The sequence below is a fragment of the Rosa rugosa genome, chromosome 1 (genome assembly GCF_958449725.1).
Source record: "Rosa rugosa chromosome 1, drRosRugo1.1, whole genome shotgun sequence".
NCBI classification, from domain to species: Eukaryota; Viridiplantae; Streptophyta; class Magnoliopsida; order Rosales; family Rosaceae; genus Rosa; species Rosa rugosa.
Window position 1 is genome coordinate 2330444 of NC_084820.1, and position 14514 is coordinate 2344957.

The following is a 14514-nucleotide window of genomic DNA, read 5'->3' on the forward strand; positions in this document are numbered from 1 at the left end:
TAAAGGATATGTTGCTGTTATTAACTTGTTGTGAAAACATTCAACGAGACTTTGAACTTCAGGAATGAAACAAAAAGAAAAACATAATAAAAATATATTTATATCTTCATATGATAAATGATATGTTGCTGTTAGTAACTTGCTGTGAAAACATTCAACGAGACTTTGAACTACAGGAATGAAACAAAAGGAAAAACATAATAGAAATATATTTATATCTTCATATGATAAACACCCATAATCTGTTTTGTTGTATGGATCAAGCTAATTGAGCTTTTTAATTTATGGAAGTTCAGCAACTTGTGATTGAGTTTACATGAGTAAGTTTGTTTTGATCAGAATAACCATTCCAAGCACTTTGATCAACTACTTCACCACCAATCCAATTAGCATGGATAACCCTAATAATATTCCAAACCCCATGATACGGATTTGGCCAATATAAACACCCTTGAAAGTGTCCATAACCGTAAGCACCTCCACAACTATAGCAAAAAAAACGATCAATACCGAAAGCAAGATCGTCAAATTGAAGCCATCTCCACATACCATGCCAGTTCTTCTTAACTTCAGGAAGAGCTCTCATTACCTCCACATGCTTATCTTTCAGTTCATGAAGTTTGTTTTTCTGTTTATGCAAGACATCGACAACAGAATCATCAGATTCAAAAGTAATGAATCCGAAACCTTTAGGTGTGTTGCTTTCCTTGTCATATATTATGATTCCATCATCAATTGCACCAAACTTAGCAAAGTAGTCTCTGAATTCATCTTCAGTTAGATCATGTGGTAAACCTCCCACAAAAATCTTTTTAGGGATGTAACCTTGATGTTGAACATGTTGCTCTTCTTGATAAATTTGGTTTCTCTCACGCTTTGGTTCCGAAGGCCTTACATCAATCTGCATTATCAAAATTCGAAATTCCATATCGAAAAAAGAAAGACTAATTACCCAACAAAGACAAACAATAACCTATTTTACTTCATTGAAAATTTCGTTTACTTTAAGAAGACTTTTTTTAGTTCTTTGCAATCCATACATGAGTGGTTGAAGTGATAAAAACACAAAATATTACATGAAGAAAACCATGTATGAATAACATGCATGTGCTACGGTAGCGATCACGAAAAACTGAAAACATAATACAAAGATTTCATGAAATTTAACACGAGTAAATTTAACCTTCTTGCCAAAGATGGTGTGGTTTTCTTCCAGTACTCTCTTAGCCACTAACGGGTCAGTGAAGGTAACAAAACCAAACTCTCTAGGTTGACGAGTGATTTTATCCAAAACGATCACACACTCTTCTACCACCCCATATCTACTGAAGTGTTCTTCCAAGATATCTTCATCAACCTCCCCTGTTATCCCACCCACAAATATCTTTCTGTCTTGCTTTGCGTCCATGGCAGCCCCAAAACTCACGAAAGCCAATGTTTTCTCGTAAACGGTGTAAGATATCTGCATTGCAATATATATATATATACGTACCCATTAGAGTTTATATGGTATTCTAACTAAGCCTATTTATTGTTGCACTAGGATTTCGCATACAACAGGGGCCTCTTTGCGCGCCAATTAGTATCAGTCTCAGTCTCTCTCTTCCTCCCTCCACCCGAAAATGCACCAAAACGGCGTCGTTGTTCTCGACAACGGCGGCGGCCTAATCAAAGCCGGGTACGGCGGCGAGCGCGACCCCGCCGCCATAATCCCCAACTGCGTCTACCGCCCTCTCTCCTCCAAGAAATGGCTCACCCCTTCCCCCACCGACCCCATCGACCTCACCTCCGCCGCCGTCCGCCGCCCCATCGACCGCGGCTACCTTATCAACCCGGACCTCCAGCGCGAGATCTGGGCCCACCTCTTCTCCCAAGTCCTCCGGGTCAACCCGGCCCAATCCTCCCTCCTCCTAACCGAGCCCCTCTTCACCCTCCCCTCCATCCAACGCGCCGCCGACGAGCTCGTCTTCGAGGACTTCAACTTCGCCGCCCTCTACGTGGCCCACGCGCCCTCCCTGGCCCACCTCTACGAGGCGAGCCGCCGGCCCGTTAAGGCCCAATGCAGCCTCGTCGTCGATTGTGGATTCTCGTTCACCCACGCCGTGCCGGTGTTCCAGAACTTTCCGATCAACTACGCCGCGAAGAGAATTGACCTGGGGGGAAAGGCGTTGACCAATTACCTCAAGGAGCTCGTTTCGTACCGCTCTGTGAATGTTATGGACGAAACGTTTCTTATTGACGATGTGAAGGAGAAGCTCTGCTTTGTCTCCATGAATGTGACTCGTGACCTCCAGATTGCAAAGTATGTGACTTTTCTTGAATTTGAGCTGGTTTTGTGTTCTGGGCTTTTGTTATTATAGGGTTTAGGGTTTATCGTTTTTTCTTGAATTTGATCTAATTTTAGTTCAAGTATGGGACTTTATATTGTTCGTTCTTGAATTTGAGCTAGTTTGAGTTCTTTGCTTGTGTTATTATAGGGTTTAGGGTTTAGAGTTTTTTTGTTTGTTCTTAAATTTGATCTAATTGTAGTTCTGAGTTTTGATGAATGTTGGTGAAAGAGTAATTTTAGTTTTGGGGAAAGTAGGAGCCTTTATTGTTTTGTTGTGTTGGTTGTTGAATTGAAGCTGATTTTAGTTTTGGGTGTTCAGGAAGCATGGAAAGGACAATGCTTTCAGGTGCACATATGTGTTGCCTGATGGTGTTACGCATACACAAGGGTATGTTAAAGACCCAGAAGAGGCAAAGAGGTACTTGGCCATAGGAGACAGTGATTCGCTTCAAGAAGTGGCCAAGAAGATGGATATGAATCGGGTTGAAGTTGTGGACAAGTTGGAGGAGCGAAAGAAGATTGATTTGAGCAAGAATGTAATTCTGCTGTCTTTTTTTTTTTTTTTTTTGGAACTAGACTATTGCTTGTGTTGGTTTGCCAATTTTTTGAGCTGTTTGATGATTTTGTGTAGGAATTCGACTTGACAAATGAAAGGTTCCTTGTGCCGGAGATGATCTTCCATCCTGCTGATTTGGGTTTGTCTTATATATTGCTCCCTTTCTTTCCAAGTATTTGAATCTTTGGTTAGCTGTTATAAATGAATCTGTTGTTGCAGGAATGAATCAGGCTGGACTAGCGGAATGCATTGTTCGAGCTGTCAGTTCATGCCATCCTCATCTTCACCCTGTACTTTATGAAAGGTGACCTGAAAAACTTTGCATTTTTGTTTAAGTATAATTCATTTTCAATACTGATTAGTTTGACTGAATTTTCTTGGCCAGCATCATTTTAACTGGCGGAAGCACATTGTTTCCTCGACTTGCTGATAGACTGTATGCACTGTTCTCCTTTCCATATAAGTTTGTAGGATTTAATACTAAAGCATTCTTTCGTACTTAAGTTTGTATTGATATTGCAGAGAGAGAGAGCTGCGGCCTCTTGTTCCTGATGACTATCAAGTGAAGATAACTCCCCAAGAAGAGTAAGATTTCTCGTACCACATAACACTACTCATGTACCTACTTCCATTTTATTGAAGTTTTGCCATGTTTTCTCCAGCCCCATACTAGGTGTTTGGCGAGGGGGATCAGTTTTGGCATCAAGTCCTGATTTTGAAGCAATGTGTGTTACCAAGGCTGAGTATGAGGAGCTTGGATCTGCTCGATGTCGGAAGAGATTCTTTTAATGGGTACAAGCAGTTTTGGAGGGTAAGTTATCTGAATGGCCAAATCCAGTTATCATATTACTTGAGACGACGAAATTAGGTACCAAGTAATTCTGGGACCTTAACACTTTTCTGCATCTTCAGCAAGTCCATGAGGGAAAATTTAGCCGAGTAGCATCTACAACGTCTGTTGTCACCACTGAAGAAGCTTGCGAAATGGAAGTGTAATTACCTCGTTACTTATCAATATGATTATGAAATGCTTTGTTCTGCCTTCCCTCATCCCTTTTTGTTAGCCATCCCGAGGGAGAGATTTTCTACCCCTTTGATTGACATTCCAGCCCTGCCTATATAACGAACAAATGTGGAATGAGTGAATTCAAGAAAAAGTTTCACAAGACTAGATCTGCATTACAGCGTCTTCTCAATCAAAATGTGGGTGTTTCATTACAGCATGGAGAACACTCTTATCAATTCGCTTTGAGCATGGATTTTCATATGCTCTATCTGAATGAGAAATCATGTTGATTTTCAATTCATCGCAATCATTGTCATGAAAGGGAGATGCGGTGGATGCTTAAAACATTTTTCACATTAGTGGGTGCTACAAGTGTGTTTGAGATATTTTCTCTGTTTTTGTAAAGTGCAGTAGTTGCTGCTATTTAAACGATTTCAAGCCCCTTTGCAGATATCCCATTTTATCAAGCAGATCAATGATATGTAAGTGATGAATGTAGTGTTTTCATAGAGAAATAGAAGTTGTGAATTTGCGATCCATCAATTTCGTCCTGTTTTCGTATTTGATGCAGAAGATAAAGTGGTAACAGAAAACAAAGAAAGCAAATTTTTCTTGAGTTGGGTCTTAATTCTGTATAATTGCTTTCTATCCCATTGTGCAAACTAAAGCATAACAAGTAATCGATAAGGTAATTAAGTGACCAAGATGCTCTGATATCAATTATTTCTCATCTCACTCTCTACAAACTACAAAGTTCCGCATTCAATCGCTTCTTTCGAAGGCGTTTGATTTTGCAAGTGATAATGTCACCCACCTTCAGTACCTGAGATAAGTCTGAAATTTCCCACCCATTAACTGTAAAATCTTCTCTCTTAAGTGTACAAATCAATCCAGCTCCCACAGTACAAATTGTTGTTTTGGGTAGAGCCCTTCGAACTATGGCCTGCACAATGCTTCCTTGAGATAGTGTGGTGCAAGTCTCACCTGTCATTGTATAGAACATGTCATCTTCATCTAGTTCTTCATATGTTTTACGCTCATCCTGAAACCCCTGTATTAATTCTCTCCTTATGCCGCACAATGTTTGCATCTTATTCTCAAGTTTTTTGCTTTTAGCATATGCTTCAACGTCAAGCTTCTCGAGGTAACTAGGTTGATCCCTAATGCGCTGCAGCTCCATTGCATCCTTATCATCATAAACGTCTTTGGCCATTTCTTGTGCAAGCAAATAGGATTCTGGATGGATTCTTGTATCATCCAACAGAGCATTAAATTGGCTGCTGGTGCTGCTAGCAGCTAACCCATGTTGCTGAATACGCAAGAAACCAACTGCATTTAGATACACCCTTCTACCAAGCCCATGCAACGTAGCCAACTCCCTTCGAGCAAGTATTTCACCACTTCTTACCAATGACCGCTGCAGAGATGCTGCCTTTCTAGGTCCAAGTCCAGAAATGAATTGCAAAGGTGCAAATAACCATTCATGGCTTGTAGCCAAAGTTATGTCAAGGCCAACCTGGTTTGTAACATCTACCATGACCTGTTCAATCATCGCGTACTTCTCATCTGGGGTGAGAAAGTTATCGAAAGGAGAAGTGAGTGGTTTCCAAGATAAGATCTCTCGTCCCGGTCCACAAAGTGTGGCAACCATTGCCAGTGGATTTTGAAGATAACGCCCAAGAGCCACAGCCCGCCTGACCATGCCTGATTGTCCAGGTAGCTGATCAGCCGAAATCTGAGAATTTTCATACAGGCAAGCCAAAGTTTCATCCCCATATACAACCCTTAGGGGGATCATTTTCTCGGGTACCTGTAATGATTCAATTCCCAGAAGTTGTAATTTCAGCATATCACAAGACATATTAGTCGCTCCTATGATAGCAAGATCAGGTTCGTGATCATTCATGAACTTCAGAATACGTTTATCATCATTTTCCATACGCAGTCTAGTAGGTTTATCAAAGAATGGTACGGTCCAGGTGAGATTCTCCCAGCTGATAGTCCCTATGCAAAGCACATCTAGCAGCTCCCCACATGAATCCAACATCACTAAAGTGGTTGCAGGGTCCCCGGGACCCCAACAGCAAGCCATGACCCTAGGTGGTGCAGTTTGGTTCCGTTTATATGGCGGTGCCATGGAGACTCTATTCCACAAAGCCTTTCCACATTGCATAAGTAAACAGTTTTTTGCTCTACTGACCAACAAGGATCTTGCTTCTTTCTCCATTGAAGGCAGAAGGAAATTGGAAAGAGCGTCTTGCAATATCAACTTGCGCTGCTCGTTCCACAGTTGTGCAGATTTACTAAGATTGTAGTTGCTTAAGTCGCTTATCAACTTATTCAGACGGTCTTCGGGCAGCTTAATAGTAACTAGTACAAGATTCTCCTCTTCAGCCTTTTGGACAAGCAACCATTGTGCATCCTCAAATCTATTCAATGGCTTTTTTTGACAATCCATATTTAAGCCAGGTTTTGTGCTCGTGACTGATACTTCAACGAAATCAAAGTAATTGCTGCGGACATACTTCCTCACACCTGGATCACTACTGATATCAATAGCAGCCTGACCCTCACCTGCAGGGAAATGCAAGTTAAACATGCTGTTGACATCCTCGACCTCTCTCTCTGACTCTGCAGCTCGGAGTGACTTCATAATTGATTCAAAAAGCTGTGGAGTCTCATCATGTAAGAGTCCTCGTCGAGATTCTTCCTCAAAGCGCTTATTGTAGTGAAATTGCAATGCCCTTTTCTGATTCTGAAACAGCAGCCACTTTTTGTGCAATTCCTGAATGGCCCACAGTACCTTGTGCCACTTTAACGTAGATTTTTCTTCTTCAGGCTGTTCAGGATCTTTCAGTAAGCTAAGGCAGTCCTCTTTTCGGTACATAGCAATGAAGGGAATCTGCAAAAAACAAGAAGATAAATGAGAAAGAGACTCATATATAGCTATGGAAAAAAGAATCAGATAAATTGACAATTGAACCCTGCTCATTAATAAGAATAATACTTACATCCAATTTTTGCACATGGTGCATCTGCAAAAACCTGAAGATGTCATCCCTGCCGCGCTTATTGAACCAAACAAAGGTTCAAGTTGATTATGTATCCACTGACTCTCATCATGTATGCTGATTCCTTCCAGTATGCTTTCGTCATCATCGTATATCTACACACAAAAAATAATATTTTTCAATAAATTTATCTGCAAGGGAACTAGGTGATTGAAACGTTTCAGAATGTCAGTATGTTCCTTTTCTATGATGTGGAGTTGTTTAAACGACTAACCTTTATCACACTTAGTAACATGTCATGGTTATCTCTAGTATAGGTTTTAGAAAAGAAAATAGTAGGGTAAGCTACATGAAATTTGATAATGAGCACTTGATACTTTGACTGCAGGTGCCCTAGAAAAATTCAAATCCAATAGCAACAAGGATATTGAATTGGACAAGAATAGCACAGTAGGACTATGAAGAAGCTTTTTCATGCAGGGGCAACCTTTTGCGTCGGATAGCCTTTGCTTTTCTAAGGGGTGTGATTATATTCTTGCACAAAATAAATTAGTTCCTGAGTGCCAAAATAATAGATATGAAAACAAAGAACGAACCTGCATTCTTTCTGAAAAATCAAGCTTCAAAATCTGGTCATCCCGATCGACTGTGGATGGTTCCTTGTGCGCTTCTTCCATGTCGATGTCTTCGATCAACACAGATGTCGTAACTGCGTTACTTTCTTCGATCGCCATGTTTGGTGAAACAGAGATTATTTTTTATCTTCTTTTTCTCGCTCAGAGATAACAAACGTCTAAAATATAATGGAATTTTTTTTTTCTTTGAGAATGAAATATAATGGAAATTATGTTGGCCAAACTCCAAAAGAGGTCCCTTATATAGAGTACAGACTCTAAATCTTATAGGACTAGTTGCTCTAAATCTAATAAGACTACGAAATAATTCACTCTAGCCCTATAGGTTTACAGGTCCTTCTGGATTTAGACTAGGATTAGATGTATTCTTGCATTCTAATTTCAAAATATAATATTATAATCCTTGTCCGAAGATTCCTAAATCCTAATACAACAATAAAACAATTTAGCATAAAAGGTGAGTATACTATTGAGCAAAGATCTCCTGATCTCCTCTTCCGAGCACTATAATACAGTTTATAGACAATTTCATCTATTCTCTAATTAGTGCACATCGATCAAAAGGCACATAACTCTGGAACTTGCTTTAATAAATTAGTCTTGGTCTATACTGTTAGAGATGCTCTTAAGGATTTCTAATGCATTCAGTTCGATCATTTTATTCAATATGGGGTTCTACCCATCATTTAATTTTATATACCCCAAACAAATAAAATTTTCTGGCTCCATCAGTCCATCCCTGAGTATATCCTTGATCTAATTTAGACTTATCTAACTTTTATTTAAAATTTGAAGCATTTATTTAACTATTATTTTAGTTTTTCGTATATATAACTAGTTATATATGTTTTTGTAAATTGCGGGAAAGGATTAAACTACTCACGAGGCGTGTCAAAACGCACCGCCTTACGCTTTCGTCTTTAAAAATATTGGTCAACACATGCAATGTCCACCATAGTCAACCTTCAACGTACTGGTTTAATATTTGAGCGAGGCCAAAGTCGATGGAATAGATAAATTGGAAACATGAAATCCATCTCTACAGAAGATACACAACCACGGACCACCATCCACCAATCTTAGCCACTAAGAGGAAGCACCAACCACGTCGCCAACGCTTCACAACCGGCCTTTAATTAGATGCTAGCTAGAACATGAAGTAGAGCCAACAAGCCTAACCACCGTACCAATGCCATCCGCTCCAACTTCTGTATCAGTCGTAGCCAATGCACCAGTACCATAGCACCGAGGAATACCTGGGGGGTGTAAAATTTTGGCTTTGGGCTTCCACCCATTAAATCAAGCCTACTAATCAAAGCCCAAAAGTGATTAACAACAAGTTAAAAAGAAAGACAGTAAAAAGGGTAGAGGAGTGGAGAACGTGCAAATACCTCTCCTCCCACTACGACATAGAGTAAGGGCCAAGAACCATGAAGTGAGGACCAATGAATGAATGACTATAAATTCTCAAGCTTATGGAGGAATTAGGAGGATGGATAACAAACGGTAATAAGTATCAATCCAATTTCTTTTTATTAATTCTTCTGACATTAATATTTACTTAGGCGTCGGAGTGTTTTTCTGTTTTGCAGGTCCCTTCTCCCATAAGGAGGAAAATTTTTATTGGGTAATCTTCCTTCCGAATTTTTGTGCACCAACAATACCAGAACTTTCCCACCATGAAATCTTACAAACAGTGAAACAGGAGAGAAGATATCGTTGTACCTTTGAGACGGCCGCCAGCCACCGGCCCACTACCCTCCGCCAAATTTTACATAACAAGTTTGGACAATTCGGCTTTAGCCCATGTACATGAGATGATGTCTAGTAGTCGTATCAAAATATTCTTGCAATTCGAAGCATGGGTTAGCAGTCTTCATAAGTCACAGCTTGAATCAAGGTCAATTTTTGATTGACCACCTTGTCATGAAAATTATTTCTCTCCTTACTTTACCATGTTTGGAAGAAGCTCAAGACTTGAACGATAGTTGAGTCAACTATCCAAGGTTGTTGCCAAGGAAGTGCCCATATAGGCAGGCTTTGACGATAATGGAGGCGGGAATGGCCTCTTGAAGAACTGGTTTGAGGTTGACTTGGAGCTCTCACCTTCATTGGCATGGAGATTTGTCGGTCGGATTATTCAAACCATTATGGTTCCTTTAAATATTTTGATCGGCCTCATCTACCTATTGATACTAAAAAGAACTAAAAAAAACCTAGCCGCTTGGAGCAAGTTATGTACGAAGAAGAAAACCCTAGGTTTCTCTGTGCTTAGTGTCGTGATCATGGACGCTGTGGATGAGATGGCGGTAAGACTGGCGGCATCTCTAATTGGCTGATGAATGAAGGCCGGTGGATTTAAGGCCACCACGAGGTGAGGGATTGCGGAGATCGCAAACTTACTTGGTTGGCAAACTTCTGACTGCTAGGGCGTTCAACAAACGCTCTTTCATGGGGATGTTCATAAGGGCCTGGAGACTTAATGGCAGGTACACGGTGCAAGAGTATGATGATAGGTTCATGTTCACTCTGTCGGACCCGTCTGATTGGAACAAAATTCTCTGTGGCGGCCCCTGGGGCTTTGACTGTGCGCCGATGGTTCTAGCGCCATATGATGGGATTGGGTAGATTAGGGTTGTGCCATTGAACTCGTTGGCTTTCTGGGTGAAGATCAAGGGCCTTTGTAATACCCCGAAAAATCCAAATTAAATTCCGTGGATTTTTTAGAAATGATTTCACGATAGTGGGAGCGAGTACGAGTCTCGGAGAAGTTGTGGAATTAGTTTGAACGATTAATTTTCGAAATCGAACGTTATTTAGGGGCTCGTGGAAATTGACTTTTTATACATACGGAATTTGGGAAAACTTCCTGCATGAAAGTTGTAGGGCTCGTCGATACGATCTCGTGCATATGTGGAACACAATATTCGGAGTTCGTATGAATAAGTTATGAATATTTGACATTTGGGAATTTTCTATAAATAGGAAAAATTTCTGATTTTTTCATTAAGGACGAAAAAATCTAATTTTTGCTAAACAGTCCCCGAAACCCTCCGTTCTCTCTCCTCTCCCACGCGGCCGAACCGCTCGACCCGACCCGGCCGAACGGCCCTCCTCCGGCGTCCTCCAGCCCCGGACCCGGACACCACCGTTATCGCCGCTCCACGCCCAGACGCCCTCCGGTGTGGTCTTGGCCCGCCGCTGCCCCGAAAGCTGGATCGAAGACACCCAGACGAGCGAAACCGACCCGGCCGGAAAACGTCGACGCCGGCGTTGCACGGGCCGATCCTTCCCATTTTCGTGATCTCCTCTTCCCCCTGATCATCCCCATGTAAGTCTTTCATCACGATTTTGAGTGTAGACCGCTAGATCAAGGTTTGACTTTTTGAACGCCTCTGATTCAATCTAGGATCCGATCGTGCGGCCGAGATTAATCCAACTTCAACGCTTGATCTAGGACGATCTAGGCCGAACCAGGCTTAGCTCCAGGTATGAAAGTTGATCACCCTTTCATTTTGAAGAAGTTTGTAGTTGACGACTTTTGCATCAGAGGTGGTTGACCTTCGTTGACCGCCGCGTTGACCACCGTCTGACCTCCGCTTGTGGCGGCGGGTCGGACCTTATTTTGAGTTTATATTATCTGGACGATGATCTACGCATCCATACGAGCGTTTTGATATATTACAAGGTTATTTTAGAAAATGTGGATAAATAATGGATTTACGTTTTGACGTTACTATTTAACGTTTTTACGGTTTATCTTCGGTTTACGATCTGCGAAGATCTGACCATCGGTTTTACTTCAAATTATAACATGTTGATCGTATGACTGTCCCGATGACTTTGTGTGGTCATGGGCGAAGATCCGACCGTTGGATCTTCGTATAAATGCAAAACAGTGATTAGGGAGGCGATTCGTGAGAATCCGTCCGTCGGATTTTCGTATAAATTTGTGAAGATGATAGTAAGGACGATTCAGGAAGATCCGACCGTTGGATCTTCGTGATGATTTTTGGAGGGTGATCCTAAGGGCGATCCGTGAGGATCCGACCGTTGGATCATCATTTAATTTCGATCCGACCGTTGGATTGTCGTTTGAGTATGTTTTTGAGTTGTTGGCTAAGTTAAGGTCATGTTTGACTAGGTGATTGACGGTCTTCCTTGGGTGAGCGGTTTCGGTGTGTATTGTGTTGAATTGAAGACGCAGCGGGAATATCGAGGTGAGTAAATCGCACATGGTTCATTCACGAACCGAAATTCGGTGATTTTATTTAATTGAGAAATTGTGGAAATTGTTTTATGAAAATAAATATTTGTTTTAAATTATATGGACTTGATCGACTACGGTCCATAGGTAAGTAAAATGTATTTAAACTATAAAAATGAATTTCTAGATTTTATTGCATGTGAACTATAGTTGGTATTAGTGGTCACTCTTGTGTGGGTGACTACGTATATATATATTTACGTGGAATATATATTGGATGGTGTGATTTACTGAGTTATATTTTGAGCATTACCCTTTGGAATATGTGATTTATCTTAGATGTTGTGTTGTCTATGATAATGGGTAATTGAGTAAAGTGCGATAGTTGAGTCGTTGAGATGAATTAAATGAGGAGTCGAGTGAATTGAGAAAAGCAGTCATTCGTAAGGTGAACCTTGGCCCAGGTGACACTTTACGATACAGTTAGAGCTCTAGTCTGTCTGCCATCATACTGCTTGGGGGATAAACGAGTTATCATATGCCCTTGGGTATGACATCACATACTGAATGGGATGATTAATATAATTAATCATAAGCCTGTAAGTATGATATACTGAATGGGGTGATTAATATAATTAATCATAAGCCTGTAAGTATAATATACTGCATGGGATGATTTATATAAATAAATCATAAGCCTGTGAGTATATATTGAGTAAGAAGTTGTTTATTTTTGAGTAGTCATGATGAGATGTGAGTTGATTGATGCTTGAAGTGACGTTGTACACTTCAATTCTTATGCAAAACAAAATTAAAATGTGCTTGAGTTGATTGTGTTACTTTAAATCGTGCAATCCTTTCGTTTACTCATACGAGCTTTGCAAAAAGCTTACCGGGTTTGTATTGTTGCAATCCCGGTACACTATTCAAACGGTGTAGCGGGTAATCCTGCAGGTCAGGAGAATCAGGGCGGTGATCGAGCGGGTTAGAGTATTTGTTATAGTTTTACAGCATTTGTAATAGTGAGGTGAGTTAAGCTCATTGAGCCTTAGAATTTGATTTGGTGAGAGTGTGTTGTAATAATTAACTTGAGGATTTGATTTATTGTAATATTGAGAGGTGTGAAGTGTGGTTGTTTTGAGAAAAAAATTCAGGTTGTATTTATGTGAGTTGTATTAATTCATGTTTCGGATTTGGATTTGTTATTCAAAATCCGGGGCGTGACAGCCTTCCTCCGATGTTCCATTTTGATCAATGCCTCCGTAGGTTGGGGTGTGCACTAGGGTGTTTCCATCAAAAGGACAAGACAGAATGCTGTTGAGAATATATACATCCCACATGGGAAAAATGAGACCTTGCCTATGAGTTTATAAGGGTTTGAGCCACTCCATCAATTGTCAATTGGTTTTGGATGTGAACCCCAAATTACTTTATCATGGTATCAGAGCGGGTTACCCACGTGTGCATGCCTCGAGGCCACACGGGCTCCACGTCACCCAAAATTGTCCACGTGTATGGCTTGAAGATTCGCCACACGTGCGGCGGCGTGTTGAGAATATATACATCCCACATGAGAAAAATGGGACCGCTTGCCTATGGGTTTATAAGGGTTTGGGCCACTCCATCAATTGTCAATTGGTTTTGGATGTGAACCCCATATTACTTTATCAAATGCGACACGGGTCACATTTGGATTAGAGTGGAAGTTGATCTGTTGCAACCAGTGGTGTTTCGTCTCTGCTTCACGATAGAGGATGGCATAGATGTTAATCTGGAATTCATCTTTGAAAATATGTATGGGCGGTGCAGCGACAGTGGCAGGCTCACCCATGTGGGATTGCCCTGTTTCAGGCCCGCCTTTCGATGAGGCTCTGAGGGAAGCGGTGCAGTCGACCAGCAGAAATTTGGATCGGGTTATGGTCAGAGCGGATGGCACACCGGTAGCTGGACCTTCGTTGGTGTTCAGAGCGCAAGGAGGTGGGGAGGGAACTGACAGTTTGAATCGCTTCATGCCAGCCTTGACTCTTAAGGCTAGAGTATGGAGGGCTCTTATACCCCGTCCTTCTGGGGAGGGTACCTCTGGCACTAAAGATGTAGTTGAGGATGATGGCCATGGGGGTCATTTGACAGTGGAACCGGAGAGGGAAGGAGAGGCTAGTGCAGTTGGCTTGGAAATCAATAGGGACGGCCAGAACCTAGAACCTCTATATGGGGAGTTGGTGTTGGTTACGAAGACTTTAATTGATGGGCTGAGAAGGAAACGGATGGAGGATGATGGAGTTTCGCCAAAGAAGCCACGGCTTAGTCTTGCGATTGGTAGAACCAATTTGGATAATGTAACAATGGGATTAGTTGCTGTGAATTCTTCACAAGAGAGCAAGAAGAAGCGTGGCCGTCCTCGAGGTGTCAAGAATAAAGTGAAAGTTGATTGCAAGGTGGTGAAAACCTCACCTATGAAGAAAGGGAAGAATTCGAAGAAAACAGAGAAACTTGCGAATGGGCTACCAGAGCTTACTTTACCAGTTGAGAGGGGTACACCTAAAGCCTCCAAGGGTAAGGATGTAGTAGTGGCTTGATCTATTTTTAGTTGCAGTTTAGAATAATGTCTATGCCAGTGGAAGCTTCTCTAGTAGTCTCTATAGAAGTATCCAGCTCTCTCGTACCATAATGATGTGTTTGGCGTAGTAGGGTTAGGTAGAATAGTTTTTGCCTACAAGGCAAGTTGATTTTGTTAGCATAGACTACTCGGAGCTTATATTGTCTATTGGGA

The 14514-nt window shown here is 41.3% G+C and overlaps 2 protein-coding genes and 1 pseudogene across 3 annotated transcripts; 1 reads left to right on the forward strand and 2 right to left on the reverse strand.

The window, feature by feature from the left end:
* Positions 1-131: 131 nt before the first annotated feature.
* Positions 132-1468, reverse strand: LOC133726889 (heterogeneous nuclear ribonucleoprotein 1-like). The gene is made up of 3 exons (XM_062154524.1): positions 1184-1468; positions 317-901; positions 132-170 (listed from the first exon to the last, which is right to left on the reverse strand). Exons 1-3 carry the CDS (start codon positions 1466-1468, stop codon positions 132-134), a joined length of 909 nt encoding a protein of 302 aa, XP_062010508.1.
* On the forward strand, positions 1301-4430 carry LOC133709980 (actin-related protein 6). 2 transcript variants are annotated; one of them, XM_062135959.1, is made up of 9 exons: positions 1301-1453; positions 1544-2302; positions 2649-2865; positions 2961-3024; positions 3105-3189; positions 3271-3321; positions 3408-3470; positions 3548-3696; positions 3798-4430. In XM_062135959.1, the coding sequence occupies exons 2-8, from the start codon at positions 1623-1625 to the stop codon at positions 3672-3674; spliced, it is 1287 nt and encodes a 428-aa protein (XP_061991943.1). In that variant the 5' UTR covers positions 1301-1453; positions 1544-1622; the 3' UTR covers positions 3675-3696; positions 3798-4430. The 2 variants fall into 2 exon arrangements, with proteins under 2 accessions (XP_061991943.1, XP_061991938.1); XM_062135954.1 differs by lacking the exon at positions 1301-1453 and having other exon boundaries at positions 1507-2302.
* A 193-nt stretch (positions 4431-4623) lies between these two features.
* LOC133726890 (transcription elongation factor SPT6 homolog) lies at positions 4624-7636 on the reverse strand (annotated as a pseudogene).
* Between the last annotated feature and the right edge of the window lie 6878 nt (positions 7637-14514).